At 31.0% G+C, this 18,404-nt stretch overlaps 5 protein-coding genes across 8 annotated transcripts in view; 3 read left to right on the top strand and 2 right to left on the bottom strand.

Annotated features, from left to right (window-relative positions):
• The first annotated feature begins 1,720 nt into the window (after window positions 1-1,720).
• On the top strand, window positions 1,721-7,588 carry LOC143208003 (putative ATP-dependent RNA helicase DDX10). Its single transcript, XM_076421995.1, has 12 exons — window positions 1,721-1,904; window positions 1,988-2,179; window positions 3,564-3,836; window positions 3,914-4,035; window positions 4,105-4,306; window positions 4,532-4,694; window positions 5,475-5,658; window positions 5,727-5,903; window positions 6,046-6,272; window positions 6,343-6,560; window positions 6,659-7,068; window positions 7,172-7,588. Exons 1-12 carry the CDS (start codon window positions 1,809-1,811, stop codon window positions 7,302-7,304), a joined length of 2,397 nt encoding a protein of 798 aa, XP_076278110.1. The 5' UTR covers window positions 1,721-1,808; the 3' UTR covers window positions 7,305-7,588.
• Window positions 7,098-9,599, bottom strand: Idh3g (Isocitrate dehydrogenase (NAD(+)) 3 non-catalytic subunit gamma). 2 transcript variants are annotated; one of them, XM_076422010.1, is made up of 3 exons: window positions 9,442-9,599; window positions 9,095-9,323; window positions 7,098-8,919 (listed from the first exon to the last, which is right to left on the bottom strand). In XM_076422010.1, the coding sequence occupies exons 2-3, from the start codon at window positions 9,308-9,310 to the stop codon at window positions 7,981-7,983; spliced, it is 1,155 nt and encodes a 384-aa protein (XP_076278125.1). In that variant the 5' UTR covers window positions 9,311-9,323; window positions 9,442-9,599; the 3' UTR covers window positions 7,098-7,980. The 2 variants fall into 2 exon arrangements, with proteins under 2 accessions (XP_076278125.1, XP_076278126.1); XM_076422011.1 differs by having other exon boundaries at window positions 9,409-9,514.
• Window positions 9,600-10,186: 587 nt separating this feature from the next.
• LOC143208008 (chromobox protein homolog 1) lies at window positions 10,187-12,558 on the top strand. Of its 3 annotated transcripts, none has more exons than XM_076422012.1 (4): window positions 10,187-10,344; window positions 10,756-10,853; window positions 11,738-11,966; window positions 12,056-12,558. In XM_076422012.1, exons 2-4 carry the CDS (start codon window positions 10,758-10,760, stop codon window positions 12,280-12,282), a joined length of 552 nt encoding a protein of 183 aa, XP_076278127.1. In that variant the 5' UTR covers window positions 10,187-10,344; window positions 10,756-10,757; the 3' UTR covers window positions 12,283-12,558. The 3 variants fall into 3 exon arrangements, with proteins under 3 accessions (XP_076278127.1, XP_076278128.1, XP_076278129.1); XM_076422013.1 differs by having other exon boundaries at window positions 10,225-10,324; XM_076422014.1 differs by lacking the exon at window positions 10,187-10,344 and adding an exon at window positions 10,591-10,609.
• Window positions 11,747-17,184, bottom strand: Noc1 (Nucleolar complex protein 1). Its single transcript, XM_076421986.1, has 5 exons — window positions 16,775-17,184; window positions 15,565-16,680; window positions 14,872-15,487; window positions 14,374-14,787; window positions 11,747-14,292 (listed from the first exon to the last, which is right to left on the bottom strand). Exons 2-5 carry the CDS (start codon window positions 16,675-16,677, stop codon window positions 13,772-13,774), a joined length of 2,664 nt encoding a protein of 887 aa, XP_076278101.1. The 5' UTR covers window positions 16,678-16,680; window positions 16,775-17,184; the 3' UTR covers window positions 11,747-13,771.
• Window positions 17,185-17,804: 620 nt separating this feature from the next.
• Dgo (ankyrin repeat domain containing protein 6 diego) overlaps window positions 17,805-18,404 on the top strand; it is a 247,712-nt gene continuing 247,112 nt past the window's right edge. Inside the window, exons 1-2 of the mRNA XM_076421993.1 lie at window positions 17,805-17,908; window positions 18,081-18,115. The gene's annotated coding sequence lies outside the window, so the exon portion shown is untranslated. The remainder of the gene's footprint in view (window positions 17,909-18,080; window positions 18,116-18,404) is intronic.

Genomic DNA, 18,404 nt, shown 5'->3' with positions numbered 1-18,404 from the left:
CGAACTTCATTCTTTCAGAAAGAATGTCCAGGATATTAGGCAGAAATCATTGTGTTATGTTTAATTATTTATTTTTAATTATTTTTTTAAAAACGCGGGTGGACGTCTAAGGACACTAATTTTTGGAGAAAGACGAGTTATATCTTAATGCAATTAATATCTTAATTGAATTCTGTACTGATAATAATTAAATTAATAGAATCAACTATACATTTACGAATAAAATTGTTCCTATGTGACATGTGGTGATAGATTGATTACTCACTTGCTAGAAATTCGGAACGAGTTACTCAATGAGATCTAAAGTCTAAAGTAACTTGATCAAAACACACAGTTATATCTCTAATTTAAAAGGGAACAGTTGTCAGGGCCCGCTCTAGTGGGGGGGGGGCAACCCGGACATTTGTCCGGGGCGCGAAAATTTAGGGGCGCCATTTTGGCTGTAACTGTGAGAAAAATATTGATTTGTTAAATACCCAATTAATAGAAAATTTTCTTTTATTAAAATAAATGCTTTTATTAAAATTTAAATAAAATGACTTGATTTTTATTGAAGATAAAAAATATATATGTACCTTTATTTAAAACATATATATGTATATATATTCTTAAGGGGCGTCAATTTGTCTTTTTGTCCGGGGCGACGTAACCGCTAGAGCGGACGCTGCAGTTGTTCAAATAACGTTATTGATAAGTGTGTAGAGCAAAGTAAAAGATTTTCTGTTCTGTATATAATGTTTACGAAATTAAGTTATATTCAAGAGGATTGCGGGGAAAATGACACATAGAAGGAAGTGAGAGGAATAGACTATAACGCAATAGATTTGGATTTATTAATTGTTCCGCGAGCGAATGCGATCATCGTTTAACTATGAAGGTTTTAATTAGTTACTTCCCGAGTTGATGTTCCTCATAAAGAACTTTTCTTCTGCGAACGCGAGGTAATAATCCTATTGAACTGCATTATAACACATAAGTAGACTGCGGATTTTATGAGTGGGTGCAATTTAAAACAGTAGAAAGGTTACAATAATTTAAGAGTGCAAATCTATTTTTCTCAGCTTGTTAAAATTATTAAAGTAAGAATAAACTATTTCTATGGCTCCAGTCACTTAAAATTGGTGCAAACAATTTTTATTTTGCATGAAGATCCGCAGTCTACACATTAATAATATATGTATAAAAGAAACGAAGTGTGGAACATTTTTTTTAAAGTATATCCTGTGCCATTGTACTCATACTAAAATGGCACTTCATGGAAATAAAAATATTGATTTTTTAATAATTTAATAATTTTCTATTTTTGTAGACTAAAGAAGAAACTCGGATCAAATGAAATCTTATTTTCCGTGATAATAGCCTTTTTAGAACTGAAATAAATTATCGTCGATGAACTGAAATAAATAAAAATCGCTCTAAATTCTGTTATATTTTATATCCTAGCATTTTTTGAAAATTTTCAAGAGCCATAATTGCACAAAGATCCGCAGTCTAGTTATTATAAAACGACAGTATACATACTGCTGTGACCGCGATTAAAGTTACATCAGTAGACGCTTATTAAAGGAATTAAAAATTGATTTATTTGAAAATGTTGCATTGTTGTCTCATTGTTGATCTTTTTGAGTATTTTTTAAATGTTTTACCACAGAATTTCTTTATTACCAACAGTTGAAATATTTTTGAAGTACAAAAAATATCATACTGTGTCGCCAGTCACCACTTGCCATGTGGTTTCATGAACGATTGTCAACATAACTGAACATAACCCACTAAATTTTTACGTGGGTATCGTGGGTATCGTGACAATGTCTAGCAAAAAGAAAGTTAAAGTTTATAATACGAAGAAGAAGTCTGTTCCTGAGACAAAAGTAATCACGGAATTACAATCCAAGTATGATGATGTAAGTACCAATATGTTCTCTACATATTTTTTAAATATGTAGTGTACAACTTACCTCTACTATTTAATTGCTGTATTTTATAGATTGACGAAACGAAGATAACAAAATTTAAAGACCTCCCTCTATCACCAAAAACCTTAAAAGGTTTGGCAGAGAATAATTACATTGAAATGACGGATATACAAAAGCAAAGTATTGGATTGGCATTACGTGGCAATGATATTCTAGGAGCGGCTAAAACTGGTAGTGGAAAAACTTTAGCATTCCTCATTCCAGTAAGAGATACGATTAAACATTTATATGAATTTCATGAAACATATATAACCCTTTGATTGTAACATGCTTTAACTCAAAGCCATTAGTATTTTGCTATAAGATATTCATGTGACAACTATTGTGACTAATGGACAATTTACAAATTGTAGCTGCAGCAATTCTAAGAATTGCATTGTTAAGAACAAGAAGACATTTAAATGTATTTTAATACAGTAGGTTCGCGCTCATTCCACTCTCAATCGAATGTTCGTTTTTTATGCAAATCTCATTTGTCGCATTTTCTCACATGATGGAGAACGTAGCTTAGTGAAGATGTTGCAACTGTTTCTTTATATTGTTGTATGTACACATTGATTGCTTCGATCAAATAGTGGACAAGTTATAAGTGGGAAATCTTGTGCGATGGATTGAATACTTTGTTCATTGAAGAATCTTGGGTCTTGGCTAAAATTCTGATCCCGTTTTCGTACAACGAGCGAGTATCTACTGTATATAAATTTTAGTAATACAAACTGGCAGTGTAATACTGGCTCTGTACCAATCATAATTTACTAAATATATACAGGGTGGTCATTTAAGTAAGGCTAGCTAAATATCTTTTTGATTGGTAATGATGCAAAAGATATTTTTATGTTGTTTGCATGCTGCTATACATTTCTTTATTTCAATGTGCAACTGATAAAAATGACGTGGCAGCACATCAAACATTAGTAGACAGTGGATTTTATGCATTTATGACAAAACTGAGTAGGTATAAATTAAAACAGTAAAAACATTAAAAGAATTTTAAAATCCTGTTATATTATTTCCAACCAATTAATCATGTTAAGAAAGAAAATAAATTTCTATTTCACTCCAGTTTGTTGCAATTCAGATAGAAAATTTTTATTTTGCATGAAGATCCACTGTCTATACATTAGCATTTGTAGTTCGTTTGTAAGAATATTGCACACACTTTCTTCTCTTTAAAATACACTTGCAAGATCAGAACTTGAATTATTTACTTTATCAGTAATGCTTCAATTATTTACTTCATCAGTAATAATAATCAGTCAAAATTCATTAGTAAAACTTCATGCTTCTCATCTCAACAAATATCATGTCAATCTTTTCTTGCATTGAGTAATTCATTATGAAATGGTTTTGTCACTTAATTGTCACATTTTGGCCAAAGTCTGCAATCTTAGAAATTAGACAGTATTTGTAAAAACATTTTTTTGGTTGGTTTTTTAATGTACAGTCCTACATGAGATATTTAAAGTATCATTGAATAAAGTAAATAAAGGGTTAAAGATTATGCGATCAGTGGGTTAACATTAATGTTAATTAATGTTGTATATTAACTAGGATTACATATTAATTATAATTTCATAATTGTTGAAGGTTATAGAAATTTTATATTGCAAACAATGGACCAGATTGGATGGACTTGGTGCACTTGTCATCACACCAACCAGAGAACTTGCTTATCAAATATATGAAACATTACGTAAAATTGGTATACACCATGATATTTCTGCTGGTCTTATTATCGGTGGAAAAGATTTGAACTTTGAAAGGAAACGTATGGATCAGTGTAACATTATCATTTGTACACCTGGACGTTTATTGCAACATATGGATGAAAATCCATTATTTGATTGCGTAAATATGCAGGTATATTATACAAAAATGTACATGCTTTATAATATCAAATCATTGTTATATGTGCTTACTCGCTTTTTATATTATAGGTATTGGTATTAGATGAGGCTGACCGTTGCTTAGATATGGGTTTCGAACAAACTATGAATTCTATTATAGAAAATTTACCTTCGAAAAGACAAAGTCTCCTATTTTCTGCAACTCAAACGAAGTAAGCTTCTTAATATTATTAAAATAGTAGTTTTCTATTTGCAATCAATATTCTTATAACTTTCGTTAGGTCTGTCAGAGATTTAGCCAGATTAAGTTTGAAAGATCCTATGTATATATCTGTACATGAGCATGCTGCTCATACTACACCCGAGACTCTTCAACAAAGTTATGTTATATGTGCCTTAGAAGATAAACTGTCGATGATATGGTCATTTTTACGAAATCATTTGAAGCAAAAAATTATTGTGTTTTTTTCTAGTTGTAAGCAGGTACAGTAACATTTAACGTAATAGTTTGCAATAACAAGTAACTAGAGGTATGCGAGAACTCAGAACTGTTGGAGCGAGTCGGATCAAGAATTTAATTCGAGAACCCAAATGTGTTCAGGATTCCCCAAATTTTCAAGAACTGGACTCATCTCGACTCGTCCCGATCTTCGGGTTCTCGTACACCTCTACAAATAACAAAGATAATAACATTATTTCTATTTTTAGGTAAAATATGTATACGAAGTGTTCTGCAGGTTGAGACCTGGCATAAGTTTGTTAGCTCTTTACGGTACCTTACATCAGCTCAGAAGAATGGAAATCTATGAAGCCTTCTGTAAAAAACAATTTGCAGTTTTATTTGCCACTGACATTGCAGCTCGTGGATTAGGTATGTAAGAAAGACTGTGTCTATGTATGGAAATTATCCAGTTCAAAATTGTACGCATTACCTAGTAAACTAATCCTAACGTTTAAAAAAAAAAACTCAAGTTAGACAGATACAGATAGAACTACAAGAAATTACTTAATATGTATTTTAACACATTAACACAGATCGCAACAGTTTTTCAAACTTTTACTAAATTGCAAACGTATATTATTGCATGATGATCCTTTTTTTTGCTAATTGAATATTTAAAACTATTAAATATTTTGAACATTATTTGATTATTTGTAACATAGTCCATTCTAGATTTTTGTTTATTTTACTGTTTGTTTGTGTTCTATGTTATTATATTTTGATTGCATTAAAGTTTTAAAGTATTAACCCTTTGCACTCCTTTGTCGAGTGTGACTCGACATCAGAGAAAGAGAAATGTAAATAAAACGGGTTCTTATATATGTTTGGTTCTTCCTTTATTTATTTAATTGTCTCATTTTTTAGTTAAAACAAATATAAGTTCCACAAATATAAATTACAACAAAGTTTGAGAGCTATATTCAATATAATTAGTAAACAAAATTGTTTAAAATAAGTAGCAGTCGAGAAACTGTCCTTTGAAACAAATTTCAAGAATTTGAGAAATTTCAAACAAAACACTTCAAATAGTAAGGAGTTGTTAGCAACAAAATTGAAAAATAGTTCGAACTGCAAAGGGTTAAAATTATAACGAAGTTCTGGAAGTCCCCGCAAAGGCGGAGTAAGGTATTCTATTCTATTCCATTCTAGATTTTCCTGACGTAAATTGGGTTGTACAAATGGACTGTCCTGAAGATGAAAATGCATATATACACCGTGCTGGTAGAACTGCTAGGTTTCAAAGCGGTGGGGAATCTCTATTAGTTCTATTGAATTCTGAAGAAAAAATGGTTGCTAAATTAAAGGAACGCAAAATTCCAATATCCATGATCCAGTAAGTTAGAAATAACGAAAAGAAAATGATAATTAAATAGTAAACTGCATTAACATTTTTTTATTTAGGATAAACCCAAACAAATTACAAAATCCCCAACGTAAAATAGAAGCATTATTAGCGAGGGATGTATCATTAAAGGAAAGTGCTCAAAGAGCATTTGTAGCATATGTGAAATCAGTTTTCTTAATGAAAGATAAAGAAGTTTTCAATGTTCATGCGTTAAATACTGACGCTTATGCAAGGTAAGAAAAACACGTTATGTATAATTATGATTAAAACAATTTATTATCTAAATTATGATCGTTATGTGGAAACATATAATTTTATGTATCGTTTAATTAATTAAACAAAAACTAATAATTTTATGTTGCAATCTATAATTAGATCTTTAGGGTTAGCTATACCTCCAAGGATACGGTTTTTACAAAGATTGGATAAGAAACGACAGTCGTCTAATAAAAACTTGGAAGACAAGGAACCAGTTATAAATCATAAATCAAATAATTATAAACATAAAGAAAATAAATTTAAATCTACTAGTGATGAAGGCTCCGAGGAAGATGAAGGAAGTATTGAAAATCATAAAACGAAAGCAAACAAATTTACATTTGGTAAGGAATCGAATATTAGTTATTATAAAATATTTTGTAGATTCTGTAACGTAATATTTGATATTCATAGGCGACAGTGACGACGACGACGATGATGACGATGATGATGATATATTGGTTTTGAAGAGAAAAAATATAGACGTTGATGATATACCTGACATTCCCACTAACGATGAGATTTTAGATTCGAATAAAAAGAAGCCTGTTACAAAGGCCGCAGTTGCTAAAAAAATTCTTAGAAAGAAAATTGTACCCAATAAGAAAACTACTTTCGACGAAGATGGAGAGGTTCTATAGATCTTTTTTTAGATAAAGCTTGTACTTACATTGCAGTTGTTAATATGTACTTATAATGAAATGTAATCGCGAAATTTTTCAATTTTTAGGAGGTACTGGACCCCGCCAGGGTTAAAGTTTCAGAAATAGCAAGACAATATGAAAATGAAACAGAATCAGGTATCAACATAGAAATAGCTAAACAGATATTGCGTGAAGAAGATAAAATTGATAAGCAGCGCTTTAGACAAAAAATTAAGGAGAAACACAAAGAAGAGAAACGAAAATTGAAAGCTAGTAACAAGAGAGAAAACAAGGATGACGATAGTGACGAAGAAGATGTGGAAAATAATGATAACGATAATAATAGTGAAAGTGATGAAAGTGGACCGGATTTGTCATGGTTACCGGATCCGGATAAAATCTATGGTAAACAGGATGAAAGTGACGAAGAAGAATCTGAAGAAGAAAATGCTAACTCTGAGGAAGATGAAGATGAAGAGGATAGCAAAATACATAGGTACGTATTACAATAATTAGTACTAAACATATCTATAAAAATATACCTGTTTTATTCGTAATACTATACTGATCTTTGGCATTCTTACTTTTATTGTTTACAGGCCTCCTAAAAGGAAACTTTTAACACAGGAGGAATACAAAAAAATCAAGAAAAAACAAAAAACATTAGTTGGTATAGAGAACACACACTTAAAAGCGGACGAGGAACTAGCATTGCAACTCTTGCGAAATTAAATAAGAATATATCAAATTTTCTAAATTTGTTGAATAAGTCTTTAATCTTCGTTTCCTAGGTGTTATGATACAACATTGTCGATATCATTGTTGATTTTTATCTAGATTACGATCATGCGAACAAATTCAAACTGATTAAAGAATTTATCAACAGAAACAGAATTTATTTTTATCGCCGCATCTTTACTGGAAATAATTCCTTATTTTCATATTTAATCATTAACTCAGATCCAATATGTGTGTATATCAACGTCACTGAATAACAAGACAATATTATTTAATAAGATGCATCTATAAAAATCGTTTACATGTCCAATGTATCCTACAAGGATAATTACAATCTTTGAACAACTGTATATGTTATACTAATACTTACACTGAATATTTTACAAAGTTTATATTTTAATAATTCATTATACGATGGTGTCACACATTCGATAAAATTATGTATATTAAATACGATTCGAATTTTGTTAATTTACTTAAAACATATTATGTATAGGTCTGTGCAACTTATGTGACTTTAGATTAATGAGTATAATGACTTCTGTCAATCAAAATGACAGTGTAATACTTTAACAAACGATGGAATATTCTTGCTAACAAGCAAAGTTCAATAGTACGCAGGTATTTTTTCTACAAACTTTAATATCCAACAAAACGTATTTTGTCAGTCTTATTCGGATGCTACTTTAATGTGTTTCAGAATAGCATCAACAACTTCCCTGCTTGTAGCTTGTCCACCAAGATCACGAGTTTGAATTCCTTGATTGATAGTTTTATTGATTGCACTCTGAATTACCGTAGCATGATCTTTATGTCCAAGATGACGTAACATATCAACTGCAGCATTCAACATTGCAATGGGATTGGCTATATTTTTCCCAGCAATACTAGTACCAGTGTTACGAGTACCTGGTTCAAATATAGTATAGTGGTCACCATAGTTTTTACCAGCTAATAATCCAGCTCCACCAAGTAGACCACATACTACATTCGATACAATTGCTCCATATAAATTAGTTGTTAACACAATATCAAACTGATGTGGATTGGAGACCAGCTGCATACAGGTGTTATCAATGATCATATCATTGTGAACAATGTCCGGATAATCTTTAGCAACTTTTTTCGAAGTTTCTAAGAATAATCCATCGGAGAGTTTCATTATATTTGCCTTATGAACTGTAGTGACTTTCTTCCTTCCGTTTCGTTTAGCATATTCGAACGCGTATCTAGCAACACGTTCGGAATTAGAGCGTGTAATCACTTTCATGCTTTCTACAACACCGTATACACTTTCGTGTTCTAACATGGCGTATTCTCCTTCTGTATTTTGTCTGACAATGACAATATCAATATTTTTGTGGCGTGAATTTACTCCTGGATAGGATACACAATGCAAAACGTTCACATAAAGATCTAATTCGTTTCGAAGAGCTACGTTTCGAGAAAGTACACCGGCTTCTGTACTATGAGTTTCAATATTTCCTTTTAACGCTACGCCATTTCTACGAATCGATGTGATAGCATAATGTAGATCAACATTGTCATCTGCATTCGGATCAATATCTACATCTTCAAAATCTACTGGTACACCAGCATAAGCGAAGACCTATAACAAGTACACAAAAAAAATTATGTAAGACATTTATATAGATTATGAAAACTTTATCCTTCTTCTTCGTTCAGAAATATTACTACAATCAAAAGAATATTTTACATGGCAAAATAATACAGCATAGAAAGGTCTTTTATCGAGCTGAAAATCGAACATTGTTTATTCATACCTCTTTAACATAGGTCATTAACTCTGGTCCAATACCTGCACCAGGGAGAACAGTAACTGCATGACGTCCACCATAATGCGCCTTTGGTATAGGCATTACCTTTTTAATAGTTGGAGTTTTGTGTTGAATTTCGAATGCAGATAAAGAAGCACATCGGTACATTTGAGATACAACATTTTTTGGACGTAAATATTTAACAACGGATCGAGCAGCCATTACGAATATTTGTCTGTAAATTACGCATAGATCATAATTAATCGGCGATTTTACAATATTTAATAGATTAGAAGATTAATCGATATTTAAACACATACTCTACTACTTTGCAAATTCTATTTTAACAATACCTTGAAAGTCCTTGCCAACTCTGAATTTTCAGCGCCGTTTGAACTGTGGTCTTTGTAGAACGGCAAATTAACGTCAAAGATTTAAATCATAGCGCCATCTAGACAATGTTGAAATCAATTGATATAAAAATTGAATAAAAATTTTCTTTTGTTTTACCAATGCAACCATTTTACTCTTGTTTTAGTATTTTAGATTTTAGTAAATAACCATTGATTGAATATTAACTATGTAGTGGTACATATACAAATGAGATCAATTTCTACATTTATTAAAAAAATGAATAATTGATTATAATTGTATAGTAATAATATTTTCAATACAAACATTACATTAGTTTACATTCATTGAATAATGTATAAATCAAATTGGAAAAATGTCACTTCTAATGAAAAAGCTACATATATTTTGAATTCTATTTCACGTTGTAATTCCAAAAATTATTTCTAGAAGAAATTATGAATTTTCGTAAATTTTTCTTTTGTTTGTGAAGGGGAAAGAGCGAATCATACTGTTGCTAAAGTTTAACGTACAATTATTTTAAAATGATTGGTTGAGAACAGTAACAAAACAAAACATTGCTATAGTATGTACATATACATATTATAATCTTATTTTATTTTTAAAATAACTGTAAAGTTCTTATAAAAAAAACGTTATATTTTTCAAGTAAGAGGACGTACAGTTTAACTTAAAATAAATAATATTTTACGGTAAAAAGTAAGAAACATGGTCAGCTGAAATAGCTGAATAGCACTCGGTCATTTTCTGCAGGTTGGTCAGCCTGCGATTTTTCGCGGCAACACAGTAACAAGACGCTGAAGCAAAAGAAAGTTCGCCGTGTCGTTCTTGCGTGTGTGCTTGCCTGGTGTTCTACTGTTTTAAGTACGTCTTGTAATTATAAAGTAAGTGTTTTAAGATAATAACGAAAGTAATCGTAAAAGAAAATGATATAAATTAACATTACTTTTTATCGACTTAATCTATAAGTTCAATAATAAAGTGTACGACTGTTTCCCGGTAGCCATACCGCCATTTTGCACTGTGTTCATTTCAGTTCTCTTTACATCTTAGAAACGCTATTTATTTTTATTGTTATAATATTATATTTATATTCATTGTTATTATCCGCAGCGATAATTCATCGTCTTTACACGTAATTTATATAAAGTGCGTTATTAAACTGAATCGGGCATTTCTGTCAATAAGTTTCCTATATTCGTTTTTCCAATTTTTTCCAATTTTTTCCAAGTTACACAATTTGATAGTTTTATTTGTTATTCAGTTGTAATATTTAGCTTTACTACTGTTCACAGCTATGAGTAAAAGTAAAGATTCATCTGCTGCCGAGACTGAGGGTGGAGAGGAGTTCAGTGTTGAAAAAGTTTTGGATAGAAGAGTGGTGAAAGGAAAGGTAAACTATTTGTATAATATTGTTTATTTTTATCGTATCTTATAATTAACGTGTTGGCTACCATGGGAATTTTGTATGTTTCACGCAAGTCGTGTCTATTTCATTTGTATAAACGATCAGAGTTACTAATAATTAAAATGCAGAAATGATTCGGAAAAGATCTGCAGTCTACTAATAATCATTACTAGTTACTCGATAATGAAGTTTGCATCTTATACTATATAGAGTTTAACACGTTCCGTACCACTGGTGGTACACACTGACATATTGATTTAATGCAATAAAAACATATATTTTATAACAAGTTCAACACCGTAGAATATATTGGGTTGGATAGAAAGTTTGTGTGTAGCATTCTCAAAGTAAGAATCGAAGATAAAATTAAGGTATTTATTCATATGTTTATTCAATAACACTAGAAGTTACCTCGAAAATGGCAAACAGTAATAGAACAGAATGGAAAATATGTTATTGAATAAATTATGTATAAATATCTGAATTTTAGCTTTCAATTTTAATTTACGAATGCTACGAACTTTCGTTCCAACCCAATAACGGACCTTTATGTAAAATAACAAATTTCTGCCTGAATTACAAGCTGGAGGGACAGAAATTTATTTCCTTTCTTATTATGTTTAATAGGTTGAAAATAATATAACAGTAATTAAATCCGCTGTCTACACATAAGTTTGTTTAATTGTCGAGCAAAAACAACACTGAACGTGTTAACTAATTTCAGAGCAAATCAATTGATATTTTGTTACACATACTTTATCACAATTGTTTTTCAACAAATGAAAAGAGCCATTGGTGACCACCGCGATAGTCAATATGTTAAAGACCCTGGCGTTTCTATGGAACATTAATTAATTTATTGAATTCAGGTTGAATACTTTCTGAAGTGGAAAGGATATTCCAATGAAGACAATACTTGGGAACCAGAGGAAAATTTGGACTGCCCAGACTTAATTGCCCAATTCGAAGACCAACGGAAAAAGAAAGAAGCTGCAGCCATTGGTAAACGTCATGAAGATAAAGAACAAAAGAAACGAAAAAGCACACCTGTTCCGACAAATACAAAAAAGAGAATGACTGAAGAGAAAAAACCTGAAGGTTCTTATTACTTATATTAGCTTGTTTAAAAGTGACATATAATTAATATGTTTAATTTGTACTTGACTAATATATTTTACTTGATTTAGGTTTTGACAGAAACTTAGAACCAGAAAGAATTATTGGTGCAACAGATTCAAGTGGGGAGCTTATGTTTTTAATGAAATGGAAAGGAACGGATGACGCAGACTTAGTCCCTGCTAGAATTGCTAACGAGAAGTGTCCACAAATTGTGATCAAGTTCTACGAAGAGCGATTAACATGGCACAGTCCTACTCATGATGAAGAGAATTCATCAAAAGCTGATCCAGAGTAGCATCCAGCCTTTCGGTATACATGCACAACACGCTTTAGAATCTGTCGCATATAAAAAACCAACTAGCGTGTACAAAATGAAAGTTCAAAAGTTTATTGCACAGTAATAGTAATGTGGACTTCAATGTATTTTACAATTAATAGCAACTTACATTTGAACAATAGACAAGTCATATTACATATGTGTCACTATTAGAAAATAATGGTTATTCTTACTATGTACTTTCTTACAATATGCACCTTGCAGTTTTATTAAATATATTTCTAATAATTCCAATGATTATTAGTATCAATTTAATAATAATAATTTATATATATATATCAGGGCTCGGAATTATTTACTCGCGACTGCCTGTTTTCGAAGGCTACGAATAAATAATTCCGAGCCCCGATTTATATACATAGTGATCCTCGTAACAAGTGACGACTTCAAATAACTCGTTAAATTGTTAGAAACTCGTAGAGAAATATCGTTATTTTGTTTTTTTTAAATGGTATGCCTAATATTTGTTATTCAATATGAGTGAAACATGAAATTTTGCGTAAAATTCAGATCTGATCGAGCGTAACTTTGTTTATGACAGCACATCGTATTTCTAAATACAGTTTTTCCTAGTTACGTTGTTTAAATTTTTCTAATACAAGAGCATTACTTTGAAAATATCTTTGTAAGTTCATGCTTTATTTAAGTACAGTAGACTCCTATATAACGCAATGAAAAAATTGCTTAAAATTACTGTGACTTCAAAATACAATACATATATACAGTATTTTTAAACAAGTTTCTTGTCGTGTTATATGGTTGTCTACTGTAATACATTCTAGTTCAAAACATGAAGGTAATGGCAAAACGACTACTATACCTTATATACTCCTGGAAGTTATGCAACTTCCAGTTTCTTCTAAGGTAAATAAATTACGAGCTATTCGAAATCGTAGCGTTACAAGAATTACTCTGTATTTATGATACAACTGAAAACTTCATGACATTACTTAAATATAATATGACAATGTACAATGCGTACGTATTGGAATGGAACCAGTTATCATAATTCCTTAAAAGTGTAAAAATGTGTTTAGTAATAAGTATAACTGTACAAGCACCAGTTCTTATATAAGAGAAAATTTATATTATGACAAAAAAACCAACTTCTTTTCAAGATCCTTTCAGCCTTTACATTAGGTTCACATGTTTACTAAAAACTGAAAAGTATTGGACATTTTTTAAATTTTGTAGCACGATACAGTATTGGTAATTTATTAATTGTAATGCGCAATATTCGTTTCTTGAAATGCAGACAAATCTTTTAATATGCAAGTATTCATAAGTACATACACGTATGGTTTATTACTTTATATGAAATTATAATTAAACTTTGTGTTTTTTTAAAATAATGTATAAAACACAACTTCTTATGCATACACAATCATTTTTCCAGATGTTTCCAGAAAGGACATTGAAAATTTACAGAAAAACTTTTACTGTACGTTCAATGCCTAATCCTTTTCACATTTTTCTTGAAAGTTTTCGAACCTTTTCGTTTGTTTTTATTGAAAGAACCTTGAAGTTTTTGATGCCGTTTTGTTTCCCAATCTATTTGTTTCACACTTGCACCGTCTGCTGTATTAAACGTATCTGTACCACCATGTTTACCCTTTTGTTTACTGTGTTCTTCAAGCATTTCTGCAAACTTCTCTGCAGATACAAATATGTTACTATCTATTCCTTTTGACTTTTTACTCTTTTTAGTTTGTCCTTGACTTTTCTTTGTCTGTTTATTTTTTATGCTTTCCGGAATTTCATTATCAAATATATCTTCGTTATCACTCATTTCATCATCAAAATCTATATCACTCATATCATCATCCTCGTCTAGATCTATATCATTTAAATCTTGAAATTCATTGTCTGTGCCTTCATTTTCATCTAAATCTGGCTCTGAATCATTTGTGTCATTAGAATCATCGATTTCCTCGTCGTCCTCCGAATCTTCACCGTCTTCTTCGGTATCTACAAAAAATATTTGAAAGTTGTAAAGCTAACATAAAAGGAATTTCTATATCAAAGAAGAGAAAGAATTATGTGACAAACCTTTTCTCTTCTTTTTCCTGGTTTGAATGTCAGCTGCAATGTCTAGATCTTCGAAGTCTTTACCGTCCGTTAACCTTCCTAACATATCGTCAAATTCTTCACTGTTAATACTGTCTGTATCATCATTGTCTGCTTTAGACTCGGTTTTCATTTCCTTCTTCTTGTTTAAATATCGATATAAGAATAATTCGTCAACTGGTATACGTTCTTCTCTTTCGTTAAGATACGAGACACTATCTACTGGTATGCATCGTATACCTTTTGGTGTATATCCCGCACGTTGAGCCAAAGGATCGTTTCTCCTTTGTACCTTTTTATCTTCTAACTTCTTTGGATTTTTAAAAACATACCGATCCAGAAAACGCATTAAGGATAAATCTTCTAACGGATCACCAGTATAATCAATTAATTTTCCTGTATAAAAATAATACATTTCATGTATTAGCAATATATTAAGCAATGTATTATTTATATTAATAATATGCATGGATAAACTACCTTCAATGATTGTGCTCGCAAATAATGCGACACTCGGATGATAATGTTTAGATAATGTTATTAATTCAGCACTTAAATCTTGAGTTATTCCTGCATAAAGAGGATTGCGGTAAAAAGGATCATACTCTTTTTCTTTAGGTAATTCAACTTTTATATCATCATCTACTTTTAACTGAGATTTTGTTTCCTCATTTTCATCACGTACAATTGCAATATTTGTTAGTAAAATAGAATTTTCTGAATTTATTGGTTTGTCGAGTTCATCAACATCTTCTGTACTGAACAAAGTATTTTCAGTTTCGGCATCTTCGTTTTCAATTTTAATACACATTCGTGACTTTAGTAATGAGTTTTTCAATTCTTTATGGTTATAAATAATTTTAGATATTACATATAAAATTGCACACGTCATATTTGCAGGAAAATATAATGCAACTTGTAAACTCCTTCTAATGAATGCATATAAACGTGGTATTTTTTTATCTTTTTGGAGAACTCTGAACAATAAATTAAGAAACAATGCACGTTTGTTTACTACTCCGATCTGTGGGTCTAGTAACTTTCTATAAAATGTAGAATAAAATCTATCTGACTGAACCTGATCCTTTCCCGTGACCTACATAAGAGATATAAAAATTAGCTTTCCAAAAATTTCCGTACAATAAATACCTCGTGTAACATATAGCTACATACCTGATGTAATAAATTAAGTGCATTCAGAGAAACATTGAATGATCCAACGTGTACAACTTTGTACACAGAATCTATATGATTATTTAAAATGTTTGAGTCCATTTTTGCAAATGGATAAGCTCTATTTACACCAGTTAAAATTGCTGCCATCATTCTACTATCTGGTTCCCCCTTTTTCAAACAAGCTTTGAAAAATGCGAAATACACTTCGATAAGGGTAGATGCAATCTGTTCGTCATCTTTGCTCAAAATAAATTGCGTTAACAAACAAATTGCATAGTATTGAGCACGTTGCGCCACGTTCTTTCTGAACAATAATTTTTCTACTTCTCGCAATACAACAAGCTTCATATTTGGATGTTCATATAATAACTTATTTAAACAAAATATAACTTTTGATCCTACTTTACTACTCGGATCTCCTATTTTGTTTACAATCAATTGCAGTAGCTTGTGTTCTTGTTCTGAATTTCCAATCAGCAAATCTGTCATCACCGATATCGCTGCGTCACGATTTGCATCCACTGTATCCGAAGCAATATTTGCTAAAGACATAATAAAACGTTCATACTGTTCGTGTAACTGGTCTTCAAAATACCAATATGTCATTAACTTTTTCTTCGATGCATCTGTTTTAACGATTGTTTCATTAACATTATTTTGATCAACTTCGTCCAAATTTTGCTCTTCGAACTTGAGCAGCTTAAATTCCGGGTGAAGTAAGTCGGATAAAAAGAGATCTCTTAATGACTTAATTACCATGATACATTGATTATGCTTTGCTATCCGCACTTGATTTATCAGCATTGTAAGTCTAGCCAAATTATGTTTCGGATTGTCTTGAACTAATACAATAGCAGCTGCAATTTTATCCGAAGTTGTACCTTGTGTTAATGCTGTTTTTAACCATGCTGTTTCCGAATCGCGAGATTTTGATTCTTTCAATTGATAAACAGATGTTTCTGCATCCAAGTATCTTTTACTTTCCTCTTTTAGTTTCGAAACTTCTGTTTCAGATTTCGAATGTTTGCATGGTCTTTCCCGTTTTGAATATTCTTCATACCACTTTGAATCACCACGACCGGTGGCTTTATCATCGATTCCTTTTTTCATTTTCTTAAAAATACAAATGTTCACTCAAAAATTCATTAAAAAGTATTATAAATAGAATATACGTATTACTTTTTGTGAAAAGTTAAGAAATTCTTACCTCGTGGTTAACCTCAATAACATTGATAAATATTTATCCAAAATTTGTTTTTATAAAGCAGCATAAAATAACATATTAAATTAAATATCTGGCAGGTTTCAAGTACTTATATCTTTCTACAGCAAAAAAATATTCTTGTACATCAAATAAGTAGTTTTCTTATTTCAAAATAATAAAGATGTATTTATGACCACAGGCCACAGACACAGACGAGATACAGGAGTAGACTTGGAGTAGACAGACTGATATCTTATGGGACTTGGTGTCTATAGGAATCTGTAGTACCGTAAATTGAATTATTTATTTATTATTAATTCTGATTTAGTTTCTGATTGTTTCTCAATTGATATTTATTGTTCTTTCTGTTATATATTCCGAGGAAAAAGTATCCATGGATCGAAAGATCATATAGATAGCCAAGATCGATACTACTCGATCCTTTCGATAATCGAAAGCGGACCTACCGTCATGGCGTACTTTGTTGAAGCAGGATCGAGAGGACGTGAGCGTGAGTACAACTTATATATTTACAATTATACTACGTTATTGAACATCATTATTCATATCATTAATGAAAAATTAATAAATAATCAATTTGAATTATTAATTTTCTATTAATTCGGATTTACTCTTGTGTCGCGACGATCATTTTTATTTGAATTCGTGTCGTTCGATAAATATCGATTATATTTAATTTCTTTTAGAATTAATTTTGATTTGATATTCAACTTGAATTATTTATTTATTATTAATTCTTATTTAGTTTCTGACTGTTGGTCGACTGAAATTAATGAATTTGTTGTTTGTGTTACAGATTCCGATGGAAAAGAATCCATTGATACTATATGTATACTCGTTGCTAATCGGACCTTTCTTCAAACAGGAGAGGACGTGAGCGTAAGTACAATTAATAAATATTCAACTTTAATTATTCAATTCCTATTGAGAATAAATGGATTTATTCTTCCCGTTACAGAGCCCTAAGGGTATAAAATATTTTGAACCTGTTGCCTAATACATACTGCCTAATGCTGCATGGATGCCTAATGCTGCCTACCTTGACGACCGAAGACGACATCGATATGTACTGAGATCGAGAGCAACGTGTCGTGTTGTCTTCAAGAGGGAGAGAATGTGAGTCTTTATTAGAGAACATTTCCTTTCAAAGTATTACTGAAAAATTATACATACTACACTTTCTATTTCGAAAATCATTTAAATAGCATTTAAATTAAAATGTTTTTATTTGCCAATGAAATTGTACGAATCGATTTTAATATGTTTTTGTTTTATTTTTTGATTTCAGGTCTCTAACGCAGCTTCTCATCCTCCCAGCAAGTAGTAAGTGAATAAACAACTGTCTTTCTTATTATCCTACTTCTTTCGTAGATAATTTAGACGAGTACAGTGACCGTGAGAACGCCAGGCGTTCCCGCGGGTACTAATTTGTTACCTAGCTAGGTAGGGTCTTTTTGTACATGGTTTTGTTTTTACAAATCAACAATTTCATAGTTTGGAACACAATTAATAGAGTCACTTTTTATCATCGAGATAATCGTTTGTATTTAAAAATTACACTTTGAATTGCTCAGAAACATTACATTACAACGTACAAAAAGACGATTCGCGA

The sequence above is a fragment of the Lasioglossum baleicum genome, chromosome 4, assembly GCF_051020765.1.
Source record: "Lasioglossum baleicum chromosome 4, iyLasBale1, whole genome shotgun sequence".
Lineage (NCBI taxonomy): Eukaryota > Metazoa > Arthropoda > Insecta > Hymenoptera > Halictidae > Lasioglossum > Lasioglossum baleicum.
The sequence above is the reverse complement of the archived record's forward strand: the minus strand, read 5'-3'. Positions and strand labels throughout refer to the sequence as shown.

Bases quoted from the DNA above. Each gene is read 5' to 3' on its own strand.
- Noc1 (XM_076421986.1), bottom strand. From the start codon at position 16,677: ATGAAAAAAGGAATCGATGATAAAGCCACCGGTCGTGGTGATTCAAAG. The intron at 15,488-15,564 runs GTATGTAGCTAT...TCTCTTATGTAG, and splicing joins CACTTAATTTATTACATCAG to GTCACGGGAAAGGATCAGGT. The intron at 14,293-14,373 runs GTTTGTCACATA...TATTTTTTGTAG, and splicing joins CAGGAAAAAGAAGAGAAAAG to ATACCGAAGAAGACGGTGAA.
- Idh3g (XM_076422010.1), bottom strand. From the start codon at position 9,310: ATGGCTGCTCGATCCGTTGTTAAATATTTACGTCCAAAAAATGTTGTA. The intron at 8,920-9,094 runs GTATGAATAAAC...TACTTGTTATAG, and splicing joins TAATGACCTATGTTAAAGAG to GTCTTCGCTTATGCTGGTGT.
- LOC143208003 (XM_076421995.1), top strand. From the start codon at position 1,809: ATGTCTAGCAAAAAGAAAGTTAAAGTTTATAATACGAAGAAGAAGTCT. The intron at 4,695-5,474 runs GTATGTAAGAAA...ATTCCATTCTAG, and splicing joins CATTGCAGCTCGTGGATTAG to ATTTTCCTGACGTAAATTGG. The intron at 7,069-7,171 runs GTACGTATTACA...TATTGTTTACAG, and splicing joins GAGGATAGCAAAATACATAG to GCCTCCTAAAAGGAAACTTT.
- LOC143208008 (XM_076422012.1), top strand. From the start codon at position 10,758: ATGAGTAAAAGTAAAGATTCATCTGCTGCCGAGACTGAGGGTGGAGAG. The intron at 10,854-11,737 runs GTAAACTATTTG...TATTGAATTCAG, and splicing joins GAAGAGTGGTGAAAGGAAAG to GTTGAATACTTTCTGAAGTG. The intron at 11,967-12,055 runs GTTCTTATTACT...TACTTGATTTAG, and splicing joins TGAAGAGAAAAAACCTGAAG to GTTTTGACAGAAACTTAGAA.